The sequence below is a fragment of the Mus caroli genome, chromosome 2 (genome assembly GCF_900094665.2).
Source record: "Mus caroli chromosome 2, CAROLI_EIJ_v1.1, whole genome shotgun sequence".
NCBI classification, from domain to species: Eukaryota; Metazoa; Chordata; class Mammalia; order Rodentia; family Muridae; genus Mus; species Mus caroli.
The window spans coordinates 44,906,107-44,927,596 of NC_034571.1; the positions used below are offsets into that span (position 1 = coordinate 44,906,107).

The window sequence follows — 21,490 nt, forward strand, 5'->3', positions numbered from 1 at the left end:
GTTGCTCAGTAAACAATGGACAAGGGAGTTGGTAAGCTTAAGGAAGTGTTTTAACCAAGGCTGACTAGCAGACTGTACCTGGGAAGATGGAGAAACCCTGTCTGTCTGTACTGATTGTACTTCTGGTTGTCCTTTGCTTGCTCTGTGGTGCTGCCTTTGTGTGCTGGAGTCCATCCTAGAGAATGAAGGAGTGAGGCACTTCATGCCAGAAATTGCCAGACATCTGCAGAGAGGAACCAAGCTGTAGAGTTGAGATTTCTTTGCAGTTTGAGTTTGGGAGTTGGTGCCTCAGGAAGGAGGATCAGCCCCAGCCCGCTGTGCCGTTCTCCCCTGCAGGCTATCAAAGGCATATTGGAACCTCAAATAAATGCCTTTCTTCCGAGGTGACCCAGCTCCATGGTAGTCACCACAGTTTAGAATTAATGTGGAGGGGGAAAATCCTCTAAAAAGGAATGAGATTTTTGACTTATTAACTACCAGGTTAATATGATGAGGTGGGCATTTTGTGAGGAAAGAGATGTGCTGCTAAGTGAGATTGAGAGACAACCCAAACTTAAGACCCAAGGCCTTTGTGTTGTTTAACCATTACTGTGGACGTTATATTTATTGCTTCTCTGCTGTATCAAAGTATATTTTATCATATATATTATATCATCACTTAGCCTGTTCTTATGACATAAGACTGTGCTCTATTGAGTCAGTTCTTTCCCAGGAATACTTTTCACATTATATAAGGATATTTGGCTGGTAGCATCTGGTCCTGGCAAAATCCTTTTTAATGTAGCGACTCTTTAAAAGCCTTTACACTTTTCCTCCACTGTTGGTTGTAGTCTTAAACTTTCTCTCAGCAACCAGTGTTTTTATATACTTCGCTAAATTTCTGTTTCTGAGCTGCTAGGTTTAAGCAGTGATTTAAGGAGCTAGAGAGATGGTTGAGTTCACTTGCTGCTCTTACAGAGGACCTGAGTGTGCTTCCAGTACCCACATGGTACTCACAGCTTGCTGTCTGCTTCCAGAGAGTCCAGTGCCCACTTCTTCCTAGCATTTGACCTTATTATAGAAAGAAAGTCCAGATAAAAATGACAACTACTATAGGTGAGGCATAATTGTCATCAAGCATTTATGCCTGAACTATTTATGACTATATAAATGGGATATATAAAAACTGTAGTGATAATGTCTAGCCTTCGTTCAAAAACAGTACCAAGTGTGCTTAGATGCAAGAATAAATCTTAGAAAGGATTTTTAGCTACAGAAAATATTTACCAGTCATTTAATGTTTCAGACAAATTAGCTACCTGCTGGATGTAGGCAAGCGTGTTTGTGATCTGCCTTTATTTTCATTCGTTACGTACCTTGCTATGCTAACTTGGTAACTGCTAAATGGAGCACCTGTTTTATCCAGGTACCATCTCCAGCTTCAGAACCTGAAGAAGAAAATGATCCTGATGGTTCCTGTGCTTTCAGAAGGCGGGCAGGATGCCAGTATTACGCTGTAAGAACTTTGTTTTTTGTGATATTTTTGTGAGCTGGAATTAACAGATCATTCATGTCAAGGTAACGTAGGCTCAGTCTAAAAGTGGGAAGTGCATCAATATTCCTTATTTAATGCCTCCTGTGGCGTGTGAATACCAGCAGAAGAAGATGAAAGATGCCAAATTCTTTCACAGAATATTAGACTTCATTACTTAGACAACTCCTATTTTCAAAATTACTTCCTTTGGAGCTTTAATTACAGCTTTAGCAGTTGTGAAAATTAATTGCACATGTTTAAGTTGGCTTTAGAACTTTTGGTGGCTTCTGGATATTCACTGAAGTGTGTGTGTGTGTGTGTGTGTGTGTGTGTGTGTGTGTGTGTGTGTGTGAGTGTGTGTGTGTGAGAGAGAGAGAGACCCAATAAGTATATTTTTATAGTTTATGGCAAAGTTGTCATCCATAAATTTCAGATACATTAGGGATCTCTTTGTTATTAATGTCCCATTTTGGGTGCAGTGTTTAGAGAATGGCCTTGGCGTCACAGTGCTAAAGTTTTCTGTCAGGTATATAACTATAGAGTAGAAAAGGGAGTTTTGCCCTGTTAGCATGGTTTATGCAAACCATTTGACTGCATTATGGTATGCACAGATAGATAGACAGCTTTTTTGAGGGCAGTCTTGGTTTAGGAAGGATAGGGATTTATTTTCAAGGTATGGTGATAGAAGGTGAGAAAACTATACAAGGGGGACAAAGTGCTGAGACAGAAAAACAGGAGGATGCATGTAATAAAAAGGCCAAGAAACAAGCCCTACGTTTCTTAAAAGCAAAGAGAACACTTAAGCTCGGCCTGTACATATGCTTCCACTAAATTTTTAGTTGCCTTTAGCACCCCCTAAAAAACGTCATTCTAGTTTATCATGTAGAAAAGCTATAAATTAATAATTTTATCGCTCTCTATATAAAGAAACCTAAAACATATTCTTTAAAGGTATCTTTTAAATACATACTAAGTGTATGCAATTTCGAGTGGGTAATTTGGATAAGGAAACTTTTTATCTAATTTGATTAGCTTTTGATTTTAATTTTTTAAATTTTAACTGGATTAAAACATTTTAGCCTCAGTTTTACAGTTTTTCATCTAAATTTTAATTGTTCTAATACAATTTGCAGTCATTTCATTTTTATCATGATTTAACTTTTCTTCATTTCAGAATTACTCTGAGTTATCTTTTTTCTCTTTCTTCGCAGCCGCGTTTGGACCAAGCTAATAACCATATGTGTGAAAATTCAGAGTTGGCAGACTTGGATAAGTTGAGGTATAAGCATTGTCTTACGACACTTACAGTTCCAAGAAGATGTATAGGATTTGCAAGGAGGCGAATTGGCAGAGGTGGCAGGTAAGCTGCTTTGACCTTGTAGCATTGTCTACCTGAAAGGCAATCAATAGAGAAACAGTTATATATGATATACACATGTATGTCTTATATTGCTTTACAGGGTCATAATGGACCGAATATCCACAGAACATGACCCCGTCCTGAAACAGATAGACCCTGAGATGCTGAACGGGTTTTCAAGCTCTTCCCAAACTATAGACTTTTCTTCTAATTTCTCTCGGACCAACGCTTCCAGTAAACCTTGTGAAAATAGACTGTCTCTTTCTGAAATATTAAGCAATATCAGATCATGTCGACTACAGTGTTTCCAGCCAAGGCTACTAAATGTACAGGACATTGATAGTGAAGAATGTACCTCAAGAAAACCAGGGCAGACTGTGAGCAGTAAAAGAGTTTCTGCAGCATCTGTAGCTTTATTGAACACCAGCAAGAACGGCATATCAGGTAAGCATTAAAAGGTCTTTCAGATGGCTGCTGCTGCTCTGTTCTCCTCCGTGTCCATTACCTAATAAATGAACTCATAATACATTTTGGAGACTTACTTTCCTACTTCTATTTGGAAAATAAATTGTAGTTCAGTTCAGTTCTCAGCCTAGGAGACAGCACCCTACTAAATGCCTTGAATTTTTGCATGTGAGTGGTGTGGCAAGCGTGTGGGCTGAGCCCAGTGTTCCCTGTGAATTTACTGCTCACTGGCTGCCTCCTGATCATTGCTCTACAATGCTATTTATTTAAAAAGTGTTCATTGACTTAGATGGAATGTAAGCATTGCTCTTTGAGAGTTCTCTTGAAAGCCTTTCTAGGAAAAAAAAAAAATTAAGGATGCTATTGAATAGTGGTTTTCGTCAGCATGCTTTCCTTTCTAATTGAGATCAGAAATATCTTTTTCATTTTAAGAGATACTGTGCTAGATATATTAACATGTGTTTATAATCTCAACCTTTGGAAGGTACAGAGAGGAAAATCAGGAGTTCAGGGTCATCCTTGACTACATAGCTACTTTTGAGGCCCTGCCTCCCTATGTGTGTATGTATGTAATGAGTTTGTGCTCAAATAATTTAGTGTTTTTATGGTATATACATTAAGAATAATTTGAATATCTAGGTATTCCAAAATATAATTTTGATGTGTTTTATTCTGTGGATAATCTAATTACATGTTTACAAGTATATATAATTTATAAATATGTTTATAATATATACACTACAATTATGCGTGGTAGCCAGTGGAAATATACTAAATAAAACCTCTTATTTCATTTTTAAAACAATTTATTCAACAGTTCCATGAACATAAATGGTATATTCTGGTGACATATACTCCTCTCCTCTTTCTTATTTCCTCCCTGCCCTTTCAAAGACCCTCTCCCACCTATCAAGTCCCTGTTCCATTTTCTTACCTTTTTGTTTTGTTGTGCTTTTGTTTAATCGTGGCCTTTACTGTGGACGTGGGAGTGAATCTATTCACTGGAGTATGAATGACTCACCGGTAGCTACATGACTGAAGAAGATGGCTGACTTCCTCTCCACCAGCAGCCCTAGGTTGCCATTAGGTCCCCTGAGTAGTGCAGGGACCCATGAGATCCTCCCCTGTCTGAATGTTATTTACTGGTTTGCTCCAAATATGTTGGCTCCTTTTCTCCAAGCTGAACTTTAAGAAAATGATGCCCCATTCTTTATACTTTGTGAGCTGGTGAAGCTTAATGAGCCTTTTAATCTGAAATGGATAAAAATATCTCATATAATTTGAGATCTTTTGAGTTTCTAGGAATCTGTTATTACAGGAAGTTAAATAGTATTGAGTTTTTCCAGCCAATTCCCAAGATTATTCAAAATTATATGAATAGAAATTTCTGTACCAAACACTGTTCAAAAAGGGAATTCAAAACATATCCAATATAGGTGTTGATAATTGTGTTTGACTATATGTTGGCTTTTTAACTCTACCAACATATAGCATGTTTAAAATGGTTTGAATGGATTCTCAATTTGAGTATTTACAGATTTCTACTGTATGTTCTAAATGAACTCTGGATTTGACATAAATGTTTTCAAGATAATATATGTTTTCTGTTGCTGTATCAATTCTGAATATATACTGATCCAAAATTATAACTTAATATAACTGAAACTTTTCTAACAATCAGCTATCATATTGAGTTACATTATCCATGTATCATTATGAAAAAAGCATTTAAATTACCATAAGTGTACATGCCATCTGCCATTTTTTCTTGTGTTTTTCAATATATAATACCATACCTTCCCACCTCTGTTTGAGCTCTAGAATGTACAGACACACTTACAAAGCCAAGCATGGTAGTGTATTCATGTAATCCCAGCACTAAGAGGGTGGAGACTGGCACATCTCTGGAACTCTCTGACAGCCAGTTGAGCCTCCTTGCTAAGTTCCAAGCAAGGTCTTTTTTTTTTTTAAGGGTGGATAGTACCTGAAGAATTACACCTAAGGTTGTTCTCTGGTCTGCACATATGCCCATGTACTTGTACACACACAAGGGAACATGCATACACAAAAATGTTTGAATTTAAGTAATAACGAAGGTATATTAGAAGTCATTCTGTGTGTGTTTATATGTGGTATGTGTGTGTTAGTATGTGTGCCCATATGGTTATGTGTGTATGCATGTATGGGGGCCAGAGATCAATGTTGGTTATCTGATGCTTTGTAGAAACAGGAGGATTTTCTGAGCTGACCAGCCAGTGAGTTCCAGAACTGTGCCTCCCTCTGTCTTTGTGGTACTGGGATTACATGTGCTTTCTGCTTCACCCTACTTTTAGCATGAGTGCCTAAGGTTGCAGTGGTTATACAGCAGGCACTTTGCCAACTCTTCCGTCTCCCCAGCCCTAGAATTCAGTCTTTTTAAATCAGCTTTTCTTATTTATATGTTAGTAAAACAAAGAGTTTATTTACTTCTAGACTGCCTGAGGTCTTCTTGTCCTTGAGATGATGAGAGTTTTTGTTTTTAATACATTTTTAACATATTGGCTTGTTGATTGGAGAAGTTCATGTTCATTCCGTGGTAGAGCTTTCCTAGGCAGGACAGGCCCTACGTTTGGGTCTTTGCACTGCTTTAGAAGTGAGAGTGTCAGACATGGGACTGTAGGTATCTAGTGAGCTGTTGTAGACAACAGCTGGATAACTGAGAGGGACTTCCCAGTACAGTTGAGTAAATACCCACATGGGTTCCCTCTGTGCCTAATAATTTTGTCATTTACTCATGTGGGTGAACTTTGGTCTCAAAAGCTGTGTATTTTTTTAAAACTAATAGGACAGGCATATAATTTTACCTGTTTTCTTTCCCTGCTGAGAAATCCCAATAAATGAAGAATTTAAGCAGAAATGGAATTGCATGTACTTAGCAGTAGTTTTGTTTCTGCGGCATGTTCTTAGTTCTTAAGGAAAGCAGGAAGAAGGCTCTATCCCGTGCGTACTCAAAGGAAAGCGGCCGAGAGTCTTTATGTTCGTGTGGTTAGTCAACATGGTTAACTTTTAAAGTCAAAATCTCTGTGTTAAAAGTGTTTCATTTAATGTCTTGATTATCTAGAGATAGGATGTCCATGTAGCCCAGTCTGGCCTCAAACTTAATGATCTTCCTGCATCAGCCTCTCACGAGCTAGGATTGCATATGTATCCCATCATACCTAACTTAACATTTATCATTTTTGATATGCTTCAAAGAAAATTTAAATGTGTGCCCTAAATATCAGAAAGACTAAGACAGAAAACATATTTTAAATGAAATGAGAAACATTACCAATTACTACGTAAAGGTATTCTTAATTTAAAAACTCAACCGAACTGAGAAAGGAAAGAGGCTGTGTTGAGTGAATAAACAGAAAAATTATTTCATATAAAATTATTTACACTGTTTTATATACAAAGCACTATGTTTAATGATTGAAAAGTCGAGGAAAAAAACGATATCTTCAAGAATCTGACAGCACATGGCAACATTCCATTCTTTATAGGAGTAAAGGGTACTAGAGTCAGTAGTCATTTGAAACTGGTACTGTCAATTTTTAAAAATTTTTTTCTTTGGTATAAAATTCAAGAAAACATGTTTCATATGTAAAACAGCTTTATTGATTCAAACTTGAAGGGCCAGGTTTTTGTTCAACATGGTTTTATCAAGTTAACATGATAATAGTTTTTTTTAATGCATGCTTTGATAGATACCAATACCCTTTTTGAGCATCTCCAGATACAATCATTAACAGTTTATATGGTATTCCAGGAAGAATTCCTGAGTTTTCATTTATTTAGTTTCTCTTCCCATTCTGAAATTGCCATGGAAGGTTCGCAGGGATGAAAAGCATTAGGAAGTGAGACAACTAGTGTAAATACTCATAAGGTCACACTTACTTGGGAAGATTAGGGCCTCCTCTAAAGGTCCAGACCTAAGCTAAGCTATTAGAACACTGTAGCATGACTGTTAAAAGTATTAACATTCTTTTATTATTAACTCCTGTGCTTGGACATTGTAAATCTGTTGTCATTATCCCAGTTGTTCATCATTCCCCGACCCTCCCAACTCTGGCAGTTATTTTCCTGTATCTCCAAGTTAAGTCTAAGAACTTTTGTAGGCTTGCACAGTAATTCCAACTCCCCTAGCTCTTCCCTGGAAACCTCCAGTGTTTTATGAGCACCACTGCTTACTCTACACTGTGATGTGTAAGATATAAGACAGAACCTCCCCATCTGCCTGCACCCAGTTCAGACCCACATCTGTCCTGTCCCTTACAGTGAAATCCTGGTGTGGTCAGCATTGCTTTAAACCATTTGCTTTAATTCACGACAAAGACTCCCCAGGTAGAGAATGCAAGATAACATAATCTTCACCAGCACATTAGTTCTCTGTTAAACTGTGAAAACTTGGTCTAGGCCAGTATTTGAAAAATCGTGCTTTCTCAAGAATATATCTTAGCCCAGCTTACGAAATTCTGTTAAAAATTAAAAAGCAAAAGTGGGCACAAGTGGAAAAGGTCCATATTCCCTTGTTGGATTATCATTCCAGAGTAACTAGAACATGTGCTGTTTACTTTTCTCTTTAGTTTATCAGTGGACAGCAATACAAAATCAAGAAATATTTGAATATACCTATATAACCACAATGTCTCTGTGGATCCAATCTTAGAATTTTGTAGTTATGTCACTGTATAAAGTATCCAGAGTGGGTTGGTTTTGGGGGGTTTGTTTGTTTGTTTGTTTGTTTTAATGGATCATTAACCAGAGACCTGTAGAGAAAGGTGCAAAGAGCTTACTTAGCCCAAGCAGAGCGCCATATAGACAGCACACAGTAGAAAAGTAATGGCCATTAGTGTCTGTAAAGGCTATATGGAGTCGTCTGAAGAATGAAAGCCAACTAGTGCAAGAGGGGTAAGCAAATCCAGTGTATAGAAGGGAGCCAAGAAGGGCGCGTTTCGAAAATACTGGCAGTGATGTACAAGCAGCAAGAAATGCAAGGTTCTACTGTGTATGGTGTTGGACACATAAGGAAGAAATTTGTTAGTGGTTATACCAGTCTGTCAGAGGATATTAACCAGGAAACTTTGTAAAGCTGTTTATTTAAGGAAAAGAATGCTTCCCATATACCTAAAACAGTTAAGTATTGTCACCTTTCAGGACGGACAGGCTTGTGGTGATTGTGACCTGATAGAACTAGTACAGTAACCTAGTGAGTGAGAAGAGTTCGAATGGCCACAAGCGGGAAGAGAGCTTGTTGTTTGATCCATTACCACTTCTGCCTGTGCCACCGCCACCCCTTCCAGTGAGGAGTTCCTTTCCTTCATTTCATCCCAAATGGATGTGTTCACTGTAACTGTGACCTTTCTGATGCATTTTCATGTATGCCATTAGTTGACTCAGTGTAAAAAGAAAATAAATGTTGTGGAAATATTCCTGTAACTTAGGAAAAATAATCCACTGAGAAAGTGTTTTTAATCTAAGCTTTACTCTTTCCCTCAAATTCATCAACCCCGAGAATCAGCTTACTGCTGTGTCTGTATCTCTTTACCACCTTTCCGTTAACCACTCCTGCTAACAAAGGAGTTAAAGTGTTTTGTGCTGGATGTGGGCACACATCTATAATTGTGGCATGAGAGAGGTAGAAGCAGGTGATTGTGGGTTCAATATCATCCTCCACTGCATAGTGAGTTCTGGGCCAGGCTTGACTATGTGAAACCTTGTCTTAAAGAGGGGTGGGTAGTTGTTCCAGCATTGTATCTTAGAATTGAATACATAAACAGAACTCTAGAAGATTGTAGATAAAGAAAGTTTGAAACACGAAACACCGTAATAACATTCTATTTCTGAATGCAAACTTAGCTTGAGTAAGAGCTTATCTGTATTGTAAAATTAGGCTTTGTTTGATTTTAGGTTTTAGCTATGATTTTGTTTGTTGTTGTTTTATCAGTGATTCTTAACCAGAAGTGGGGTCAGGAATGAGAGTTTTAGTACTGCTTTTAAATATATACATAAATACTACTTGCTCACTGAAGTGTGCAGAACACTTAGTGGGCAATATTTTGTTAGCTATAGACTAACTCAAGAGTAATTGAGCCTCAGCCTATCTTTCTGCCTTAGCAGGATCATAGCCAGGGACACCACAATCAAGACCAAAAATAATGTATTTAATTAAAAATGATACTTTATTTTGTTTACTAATTTTGATAACAGTTAACTGTTCCATATCTGACATAAAGCATTTAAGAATGTTTTAGAATATTTGTGTGAACATTATAAATATCCCTTATCAGAATATTTGAAATCTAAATGCTCAGATTTAAATTCTTTAAATACATTGAAAAGGTTCTGGATGGGTTTATCAGAGTTAGTGTTTTATTCTAAATTACTGCCATCTTACCAACTAACTGCCTCACAAGGCTTTGGAAAGAGAAAAAAAACAAAGTCTTGTTCACATTTCTGTTTTTAAATGGCTCTAAAAGTGTATGTCTTACTATTTATAAGTTAACAAGCACGAGTCTCACTCTTCCACAACATAAGCTCGGATCTAGTCAGAGAGCACTGGTTCACTGGACTAGCTAGCTTTGGGTTCTCTACCTTTTCCTTTCCAAATGGCTCAACATAAAAGACATATAAGACTTGCTAAATTATTTAGATTTATGGTTTTTCTTCCTGCCTTCATATCTAATAAGCTATTTTTTCATCTCTTTTCCCAAGGTTTTCAAAAAGCTGGAAATTCATGAATACTTCATATTTTCATTTGATTTTGAAGATTGTAACTTTAGACTTAATTATTTTATTTAAAAATAGAACACTTGCAATGAATTTAACATGTACAAAGAAAGACTTTTGATTTTTGTTGGTAATTCAGTAAAATAACTATTGTATACTTCAAAAATACAGGTAAAGATTCTAAAGTGAGCAGTATAATAAATATGCCAGTGTTTGGAATCTTCTAGAAATAAAATACTTTTCCCTTCATAATTCAATAGAAATTGTGATGCTATATCATATAAGAGAGATGAAAGTATATCTAAAGCTTTGTCCATCTTGCTAAGCATAGCTTAGCTATTTGTCTATATTGCTGTCAAATTACTATCAAAAATTGTCTTATTTGATAGTGTTACTGAACACAAGCTTTGGGGGAGTAGGTGCCTCGGTTGTAAATCATGTTGATTAGATTGCTCGGCCCATGTAAACATTGACCGACGTTTTGTTTATTCCCAGATGTACTGTGGGACTTTATAGTAATAACCCTTTTTCTAACTCATTTTCCCTATAGTCACCAAGATCCCTAGGGCACATTCTGGGAGTAGACAGTAAATTATTACTAATTGAGTAAAATAGAAAAGAATAAAAAAAAAAAGTAAAATTAGTCTAGAGATGTAGCTCTGTGGTGGGATTAGTTTAGCCGACGATGTGGACCCCATAGCACTGCAAGGAGAAAAGAAAGGAAAAGTGAGAATTACTTTTAAGAGTGTGTGTATCCTGGTGTCTCTGGAGACTTATATTCTAAATGAGTGCTCATTTCTATGAAATTACCTTGTGTTCGCTGCATTGGCTCATCACTTAAATATGAGTTCATGAAATTTCATGTACATTTCTTAGAGAAAAGAAAATGTACCTATTGTAACTCTTTTGAACTGATCCTTCTGTCAGCTTAAGAAAACAGGGATATTGCTTTTACCTAAAACCCATAGCTTCATACACTCTTCAGAGCATTGTTGGTTGCACCTGGAAGGGTCCACTATAACTCTAGTTTTCTTAAAATGTCTCCTTCCCAGCCCTTACTTTGTAGGATTTATTTAGACATTGACTGCACTGGCTCACACTGGGGCTTATGGCTGTTGAATGTGATTGTTTTCTACTCCAATTTATAATCAGAACAGAAAATATTTTCACTTAAGTGTCATAAAAACCAGCAGAAGTCACTTGTCTCTTATTAAGGCTGTAACTTGGTAATTATTTATATTTACAGTAGTAAATGCATATGTTTATCATTATTATTACTACTGTTATTCCATGGGCATCCTAAAGAAAGACTGCAAAGCTGAGGCCAGCATGATGGCTCAGTGAGTAAAGAAAGACACTTGCCACCAAGCCTGACGACCTGACTTCTGTGCATACATTGTCATACACATATACATGCTAAACACACAAACATTTTTTTAAAAACACAAAAATTCAAAAACAGATTTCAATTCCATCGTGTTATACAGTTAAAAACTGCATAGGAACAAAGGAGACTGTGGACATGAACATACAGCACTCAGAAAGATTTGCCATTGGGATTCTACTTTGCAGATGTATGTCGTGGCTTGTATTTGCTTTTCATCTTTGCGAGTTTGTGTTGTATTCTGCTTATGTCACTAAAAGTACTCTAATACTCTTTTATCCTTTATCAGTAACAGGGGGCATCACAGAAGAGCAGTTTCAGACACATCAACAGCAGCTAGTTCAAATGCAAAGGCAGCAACTTGCGCAGCTTCATCAGAAACAACAATCCCAGCATTCCTCACAGCAGACACATCCAAAAGCACAGGTGACTGTCACTCTCTTCTTTCTCACGTTCCTACAGGTGACTCTGCTCCTCTGTTCTTGAGTTTGAGAATTAGCCCAGACTTCCTTTTATTATCTATTTCTGAATAGCTAGTTTCTAGACTAGTCTGGTTATTTGAGAGCTAAATATGGTAGTTTTTGTTTAGGAAAGAATTAACTAGATTTTAGAAGGATTGTTGAGAGTTTATAAAATAATTAGCTATTTTTTAAACCCCCCTCATTTTTTTTCCCCAAGAATATGGCTTTTCTAACCTCTTCATGTTTATACTTAAGTCCTATGTCAGTACAGCTTAGAAGGAGAAGGAATTCAGTTAAATTATGTGGTAAATCTAAGCTTCACAGGCCCCCTTGCCTGTGTGAATCACATTTCCCTGAAGGGAAAAAGAAATGCCACGTGCCACCAGAAGTTCCTAGACATCCATAAATACAGACACAAGTGATAAAAGTAAAAATACTATAAAAGACTGCAGGAACCAACCCAGAAAAGCAAACCTTGATATGAGCCTTGGGAGACTCCTTGTGGGCCATGGCTGCTAGAACTGTGCAAGAACTTGGTTCTGTTGCTTTAGGCCATTGAAAGCAAAACAGAGATAAAAGGACTTAGTCTCAAAATTGAATTGGCAAAATAAACTTCACATTTAAGGTCTGAAATTTTGTTGTCCATAATTTTAAAGAGCAAGAATCTCAGTAATAACTAAGACTAACACCATTCAGTCACTCTCTGAGTTCTCAGACCAAGATCTACCAACAGTGCTTTAGTTCATCCTCAAGCGTCTGTCCTTTTACATTCAAGTCTTGAGTTGACACCATGGAAGTCTTGATGAGCCACACCCCTGTGACAGTACTGGTAGATCTGGACTTGGCTTATAGTCTGCAGCTATCTATGTTAGTACCATAGTACCAGCCAGTTCTACACAGAAGCATGGAAGAGTGGCCACTGTACTTCATTTGGTTTGTTTTTTTTGCGTCTCTTCAGATAACTACCCTGAAGTGTTTGCAGCCTGTTTCAAAGCTGGGTCCGTCTAGGTATTTACATTGTGATAGACTGGTTATGAGTCATGGCTGGGATTTCATTTTATCCAGTGTCTACTCATCAAGCAGTTTTTAAAGTATTTATTATTATGTAAGAAGATTAATAGAGCATGGGTTTTTCAGTTTGATAGTTCTTTTTCAGAAATAATTATTTTCTAGTTTCTAGTTATTTTCATGCTTCATATACCAAAAAAAGTCTGAAGTCTTAAATCTCTCATCTAAGAACATATTATGACTATGTATGATTAGAATGGCAATATCCTTTTGAGTGCCACACATTTCTTAATATCATTAATCACATCTAACAAAACAGAGTATAAGGTGCTGGCAGGGTGGCCTAGCAGGTAAAGGCGCTTGCTGCTAAGTCTAACTACCTGAGTTGGATCCCTGGAATTGTCATTGTGAAAGAACAGAACCAACTCCTGACAGTTGTCCTCTGACCTCTACAAACACACATGCTGTTATTCCCCTACCCCAACACATGCAGAAAAATGGAGAGCGATTAGATAGATAAATAGATGTGGAAAACTGAACTGTGTTGCTATCCGTTTTATAGGGCTCAAGCACCTCTGACTGTATGTCTAAAACACTTGACTCAGCCAGCGCCCACTTTGCTGCATCTGCAGTGGTCAGTGCTCCTGTTCCAAGTCGCAGTGAGGGATCCAAGGAACAGAACACTGGCCACAACAATATGAATGGTGTTGTCCAGCCTTCAGGTACAACTGGGGTTTCTGTAATACTTATTAACTTAAAATTGCTACTCATCAAGTTGGGTTTGATTTTTTTTTTTCACATACACAGGGGAAATGTATACAGTGCTGTTCAGAATGCCTTGAACTGATACAAATGAATAGCTGAGTGTTTTCCAGAATTCTCACTGTACCTTCTATATGCCTATCTCCATCCATTCTGATTCCATTCATGAACTATCAGTTGCCTCACATGTTAGGAAATCCATTGAGTTCATTGTTAACCACCCCTATTGAATCATCTATAAATTGTTTAAAAAGTGAAATTAAAACAGCACAGTCTATTAAAAAGTCTGAAGTCGGGTTTGCAATCCACGTCCACATGCAGAAAGACACTTCCCCCCACTCCTCCTCTGATATGTTACAGCTGTGAAAGCCACTTGCTGCTTACTGCCTGACCCCAAAGACGTGCTGCTTGGTCCTCTCACAGCTCCCAAGCTCAGACTTCTCTGGGTTTGTTTATATGTACTCAGGATCACTTTGTTTTTTACCCCTTTATGTAGTCTGCCCTTGCTGATCCTGTGCGCCTATAAATCCTTAGGAAAACCCAGCTATCATTTTCATCTGTCCTGTTGTATTTATCTCCAGAGTTGCCACATACAGAGAGAGCAAAATGCTTTGGAAACCTCCTTATATGACTGTGATATAGAAAGTTAACTTCATATTTATTTAATTAGAATATGGGTACATTTATTTTTATTACTGAGTTCCTGATTTTTTTAAACATTTTTTATTGTCTCATCACACTAATTGAGTGATTGTTCCCTCTTCTGCAGGACCCTCTAAAACATTATATTCCACCAATATGGCTTTATCATCCAGCCCAGGGATTTCAGCTGTACAGCTTGTAAGGACAGTTGGCCACACTACTACAAACCACTTGATCCCAGCGTTGTGCACAAGCAGTCCTCAGACACTTCCCATGAACAATTCCTGCCTGACCAATGCAGTGCACCTCAATAACGTCAGTGTTGTTTCTCCTGTCAATGTGCATATCAATACACGGACTTCAGCACCATCGCCAACAGCCTTAAAACTTGCCACAGTTGCTGCCAGCATGGACAGAGTGCCAAAGGTTACTCCCAGCAGTGCCATTAGCAGCATAGCCAGGTGTGTGAGCGCGTGGGTACCATTCCTGAGCTGTGCTCTAGCTGTCCTGAATCAAGAGAAGGGCCGTTTTGGCTTTGTGCTGCTCAACTATATCTTTTGACAGACTTGATTTTTCAAAAGCGTGAGGATTTGCTTGCTACAAAGAAAGCTCTTTGCCTAGAGCCAACCAGAGTTGTAAAAAAAGAAAACATAAAAAAGTCAAATTGACTGATTTTAAACACTTCAGTCAGTCTCATCATGTTTTAAAATTTTTTTATTTAAATAAGCTAGGTGGTAGTGGTACATGCCTTTAATCCCAGCACTAGGGAAGCAGAAGCAGAAGATCTCAGAGTTCGAGGCCAGCCTGATCTACAGAGCAATTTCCAGGACAGCCAGAGATACACAGAGGACATTTTATTAAAATTATTAAACTTACTAAAAATGTTTTATATTTATTATTTTATGTGTATGAGTGTTTAGCATGCATGCATGCATGTGTGTGTGCGCTGTGTGCATACCTGTTACCCAAGGATACCAGCAGAATACATCAGATCCCTGTGACTAGAGTTACAGATAGATGCAAGCCATTATCTGGATGCTGGAAATCAATCAAACCTGGGTCCTCTGTAAGAGCAACACTGCTCTTACTGTAAGAGCAACAGTGCTCTTACTGAGCCATCTCTCCAGCCTCCATCCTATCTCATTTTTATAGATTGAGAATATAGGTTGAAGCTGTGATCAGAGCTTAAGGTGAAACCAAACTGTTATTCTAAGCTTTATATTTTTAAAAAGAATTTTCATTTTTATAGTATTTGTATGTGTGTGTGTGTATATGTGTGTAAATTTGATGAATTTTCAAGTTTTGCAGGGCAAGTTTTTATGTTCCTTTCAATAGCACTATTGCAAGGAAAACAGTAAAGCAGAAGAAAATTGATCTGCATGGGTTAAAAAGTTTATGATCTTAAGCCTATAAAAAGAAACTTGAATTAATCATGTTATATTCCCTAATCTATTGTTAGTATTAGAAATTAATGGAATTTCTGAACTGAAGAAAACCTCTTCGTTCCTGCCTAGAAATGATAAAAATGGGGAGTTTTCCAGAATTATGTTTAGTTATAGTTACTTAAAAATGGGATTTATACATGGTCAGTGTATTCTCAAGAGTGCTAATGCTTATTCTCCTCTTTACCTTCTTATAGAGAGAACCATGAACCAGAAAGACTGGGTTTAAATGGACTAGCAGAGACAACAGTAGCTATGGAGGTGACATAACGGAAGGCACGTGGCCTGACCTGTGTGGATGGTTGCAGTCATGCCTATTCCAGCGGAATACAAAGGCGGGTGGCAGGCACTCTGTGGATCACAGAGCAGAACAATGGACCTAAATGGAGTACAGTATACCGGATGTTAAGTCAATATATGATGTATATTTTGTAAAATTGGGAAAATCACTACCTTGTAAAATAGTTTATTTGTATCATCAATATTATTTCTGTTACTTGAATAGTAGATATTCATCATCATGCTTTTGCACTTGAATTTGCAACTGAATGGATTTTAAAAATAATTCTTTAATGGGATCATGAGCATGAAATGGGATCCTGCATCACTTGTTTTAACTATTTATTTTGCCATGTTTACATTTTGTATCTTGTAAAAAAAATAAATCCAACTTTGTGTCTAAAAAGTTAAAGATTCATAGCTAGGAAATGAAATTCTTGTAATTTTTTTCTAAAGGAACTGTAAAGTTTTCACTTGGTTCATTTTGTTTCACAATTTGACTAGATGGACTTTTTGGTAAATACTTTAGTGGCATTTCACTGTCAAATACGACTTCAAGGCAAAATAGTATTTTCTATTACTGTGCAGGGGAAAGGGATGGATCGATACATGCAAATTTAATGTAGTAACTCACTTTTCCATATATTTTGAATGTATATTTCTATTTATAATACCAGTTTATAAAAAAATAATTACACAGAAAAAGTGGACTAGGAAATTATGCATCTAGCACATTTAAACTGTGCAGATATGAAAATTTTTCATGGATTACATTTTATCTGAAGACTGCATATTTTAACTGGCTTTAAAACTGTAACACACCACATAAAAGATATTTACCAGGTATGTATTGCATCATATCATTGCAATAATTATTGGAAGTCTATATATCGAGCCATCCCAGGTTTTGGGAGGGGGGAGGGTTGTGGCAAGATTGTCTTTTCAATTTTGGAGAGTTTTCCTGTGGCTACAAGGCAAGTAACGGGTTGGAAAACGTCTGACTGTAAGTGTTGGACACCTTCATAGTGTAGTGTTTTAGTGACTTTTTTATACGGTTCTTGTAAATTAGATACGTGTAGTGGTGTTTCAGAATGTTTGTTTATGCACTAGTTCAGACAACTTTCCCTGTTACTTGTTCTTGATAAGTGAAAACTGCAGGGAAATAAAAAATACATATCAAAACTCGGCCATGCTGCATATGTGTTTATTTCACCATGTGCACACAGCGCAAGTGAGGGAGGACAGGAGGGACAGGCCAGCCCGCACAGCACTTGTCGCCCAGGCCTTCAGGCGTGAGGAGAAGGCGAAGGCTTGCCTCTGGGCTCCATTGGGTTTCAGATAATCCAATATAAACTACCTTTGCTATGAAAGTTCTTAAAATATTTTACAGAATGTAAGTAATTTGCAGTATAGCAGTCATTGAAATCTCATAAATGAGCCTCATTTTATAAATATATAGAGTATAGTGTAGAATTATATTGCAAGGGGGTTTTGGAAGTCCTGGGAAATGTAAATATTTTTAATGAATACGATTAAAAACCATTTCAAACTGAACATAATTTTATACCTTTTTTATATCTGCAGTCCTGAAAGTTGTAAACTTATTGTCACTTAAATTAATGGGCCAGGATTTCTGCTGAGAGTGGTTTATTCAGATCCTAAATGTAAAGCAATTTATGGTCAAAACCACAGGGGAAAAATAAATTTAATTACTTTGTCGGTTGTGACCTGATAGGATCCATGCTCGTTTTTGCCATACTACCTCTGGGGTTCACTGCTGATGATATAAAGGAAATAATTTGATTGCTATGTATATGACTATGTTCATTCTGCTTACAGTTGGATGTATCTTGCTATTAAGAATTTGAAACAACTCAGTGCTAATTTCAGAGAAAGCTTCTCCCCTCCCCCCATTTTGCTGAAGTAAAGCATGAAGTTAATTTGCCTTATGTGATATATGTGTGTGTGTGTGTGTGTGTGTGTGTGTGTGTGTGTGTGTGTGTGTGTTATAAATAAGTGAAATGAGAACTATGTATTTGTACAGTTTCTGGAAGTGATAGCAAGTCCAGAACTTACAAAAGACTGGTTAATGGCCAGTTGATTTGTTCCTTTTGAAGCAAAATAGACAATTTCAGCCTTCCTTCGCTGGTTGTACCTGCTTCATAGGATGCATGTCAATTACCCATGCGCACAGTTCCAGCACTTCACCAGGGCTGAAAGTTAAAGGGTGGCTTGTGCGGTTGCTCTGTGTGCTGCCAGCTCTGCTGTGTCTTGGAACTTTTCAGAACACTGGGCAGATGCATTCCTTTGGAGGCAGTAAGCATGGGAAGAGAGGTTTTACTTGTATGTGTGCATTTGTTTAAAATACAAAATGACTTGTGTGCTGGGTCATCCTTTCATTGGTGTAGGCAAAATATCAGACAAACTGCACTTTTCTGCCTTACTGGAGGGAGTACCCCCTTTCTTAGTCAAAGTCAGTCAGTATTACCATACAGCTGTAAGTATATTTGAAGACACAATGTGTGTTTCTTTTGCAGAAGACCAAGAAAAAAAAAAAGAAACTATTATCAGTGTATATTTTTTAAATGTATGCATATAGCATTGTAGCTCTTTTAAAAATAGAGTACAGTTTTTGCAAGCGTGTTTAGTATTTTATTGTTAATATGACTTGGGCTGGAAGGCGTTGAGGATAGTAAAGGCCAACGTTTTAGAAACTTTGACTTAGTATATTCAGCTGCATTTGAGTATGATGCTGTGCTTTTCAACATAATATGTGTTTTATTGTCCCTTAACCCCTTTGGCAAACAGTTTTAGAAAGCACTATTTCATTTTACAGGTCAGAAAAGGGTTGGAGCAATCTGAGTTTCTGAGCCAGGTATTCAAGCTAGGTAGTCACTGCAGTTCTGAGCACTGTCTCCCCATTTAGTGTGGCAGTCTCCTGGAGCTGCCTCGCTGTGCTGCCCTGTGCTTGCTCCCATCTGCAGCAGTCCAAAGCTTGCTCCCAGAAGACAACCTCCACCTCACCCGCACTCTTCCACCGCCAAGCTACATGCATTTGAAAGCCTGGTTTCTCGCCATGCTCTGTTTCTCCAGACCTAACCAGTGAGTGCTCCAAAACTCCCAGCCTGCATACGCCAATAGTTTCTGGATCTTTGTTTCCCCGTCTGTAAGATAAGAAAGTTCCTGAAACTGTAAAAGAGGCCTCACTGATAAACTTGGTAGAGGCTCCCATGTGCCACTGGTTGTTTACCAAGGAAGTAAGCTTTGTCAGTCAGGTTAGTCTAGAGCTCTTTCAAGTCATGTCAGAGGCTGACAACTATGAGTGTATTGCAGCAAACATTTAGATCAACTCATACAGAATAATTGTAACCAACTTAGTGGCTATATCAAGAGAATACAAAGATGGGTGCTTTAATCCTTTTCTAGTCTTAACCCTGAGTTAGTATTATTTAGGCAGCTCTTTCTCAAGGCTCTCCAGAAACATTCTCTTCCCTGCCCTCGTCAGTATGTATTGCCTCACTAACTATATAGTATCAATAGCAAGTTAGATGTGTGCCTCCTTCCTGTGCCTCAGACTGCCTGAATCGCTTATTTGGTACAGAATTTTAGATTGTCCCAAAACAGAGTCTGATGCCATATCAAATATTTTACCTTCAGTGTAGAAATCCAAACCGTTTTAGAAAATCATATTCCCCAAACAGTGACATAACCACTCATATATAGAATACTTAATTCTGGCCTACTAGGGCACATGGGCACACAACTTTAAAAAAATGTGTTGAATGCACTTGTCTCACTGTAGGAACTTGATTTTGGTCATCAACAAAGTGAGGTCAGGTTAAATAAGATAGGCAAGATGAAGGCTTTGGGTTTCAGCAGAGGATACTCATATGTCAACACTGCTGACTGATGTCACTCTGCAGGTCTGTAATTGCTGCAGTCTCCTGGTACTTGGGCTTCATTCGAATCTAGTTGTTCAAATGGAGAAAGCTCCGTTTCCAAGCTCCTTGGGTTGTAACATTTCATCTTCAGATGGCCATGAAATTCATGTTTATGAAGCCATCACTGAAGATCATGTCTGCTGCCTGGTGATGAAATTATTTGCCAGATTGTATAAAAACAAAACGAAAAACGATTTAAGCCTCTCAAGTACTAACAGCTGTTTTGCTGGGCCAGCTATCAGGTCTGGGCTGAAAAAGGCACATCAGCAACCTTGAAGCCTTTGTAGACGCTGGATTCAAGAACAGTGACCAACAGGACCTGAGCACCTGGCTACATGGGCAAGGTGGGGGAGGAGCCAAGGAAGGAAGAGGGCAGACATGATCGGAGAACCATGCAGAAGCTGAGTGTGGGGGAGAGAGGAGCACTCAGAAGACGGGCATAGAAATCCTCGGGCTGTAGGGAGTCAGATGAGGAGATGTGAGGAAGCCCGAGGATGGTTCCATTCAGTGTTTCTGGGCCTCAAGAACTGAGATTTGAGAACTACATAGCAGGCCATGAGTCCCAGCTACTTAGGAAGCTGAAGCTGGGCCACAGTGATACCAGTCCAAGTGGCAGAAAGTTCCTGAAAGTAAAGGTAGGTGCTCGTGCCTTCCAGGCTGATTGGGCTGGGGTCACCAGAATTGAGTTGGGATATTATTTTGTGCTTAGATCCTTTCATGTCTTTGCTTCTGTAGTTGAGCGGGTCGATGGGTTGGTTGTTCCCAAGCTTCCTTGCCACATAATAACTGCAGCGGAAGTTAACATTTCTGCTTTATAGTTGTGATAGTATGCAAGCAACTGCTTAGAAGCACAGGCAATTAAGTGCAACAAAGTATTTTCCCAGCTTCAATGGCTTCCCTAAAATACAAACATTTCTCTGACGAGGCATATTTCCAGTCACTAGAAATCATGCAGATTTCAAACACATGTGTGTGTGTGTGTGTGTATCAGCTGCTTTTCTTTGCCTACCCCTTTAAGCATGTAAGAGTGTGGGGGGGCAGGTTCTCTTTCAGCAGTTCACTGCAGATTTTAAATAGGATCCTTTATTTTCTACATAAGTCCTAGACAGACTTCATACCTTGACCATCTCAGGCAAGTCAGGCTCCAAGTAACTTCCAGAGCATATTCTCCAAGAATCATCCCTCCATGCCAGTGGGGTGAGCACATTCTATCTGTTCATCTATTTACTGTTCAAGGTTTGCAGCCTCTCCAGACCACTTCCTCCCGTGTGTGCGTGTGTGTGTGTGTGCGTGTGTGTGTGTGTGTGTGCGTGTGTGTGTGTGTGTGACACTGTGGTAGACCCATGGGGATACATCCCAAGACCTCCAGTGGATGTCTGAGGCCCAGAAGAGCATGGAATCTATTCAGGGCATCAGTTATCTAAAAGAAAGGTGTTCTAGAACCCGAGTGGGTATCAAAATCCATAGATATTTAGGATTCAAC

At 38.2% G+C, this 21,490-nt stretch overlaps 1 protein-coding gene across 3 annotated transcripts in view; it reads left to right on the plus strand.

Moving 5' to 3' along the window:
- Epc2 (enhancer of polycomb homolog 2) overlaps positions 1-17,249 on the plus strand; it is a 93,155-nt gene extending 75,906 nt beyond the window's left edge. For 2 of the 3 annotated variants that reach the window (XM_029471759.1, XM_029471768.1), the window contains 7 exons: positions 1,406-1,495; positions 2,725-2,873; positions 2,974-3,317; positions 11,762-11,898; positions 13,504-13,663; positions 14,473-14,806; positions 15,985-17,248. In XM_029471759.1, coding sequence (XP_029327619.1) covers positions 1,406-1,495; positions 2,725-2,873; positions 2,974-3,317; positions 11,762-11,898; positions 13,504-13,663; positions 14,473-14,806; positions 15,985-16,057 — 1,287 coding nt within the window. In that variant the 3' untranslated portion in view covers positions 16,058-17,248. Of the gene's footprint in view, positions 1-1,405; positions 1,496-2,724; positions 2,874-2,973; positions 3,318-11,761; positions 11,899-13,503; positions 13,664-14,472; positions 14,807-15,984 lie in introns of all 3 variants that reach the window. The other variant, XM_021186102.2, reaches the window with a different exon arrangement.
- Positions 17,250-21,490: the final 4,241 nt, after the last annotated feature.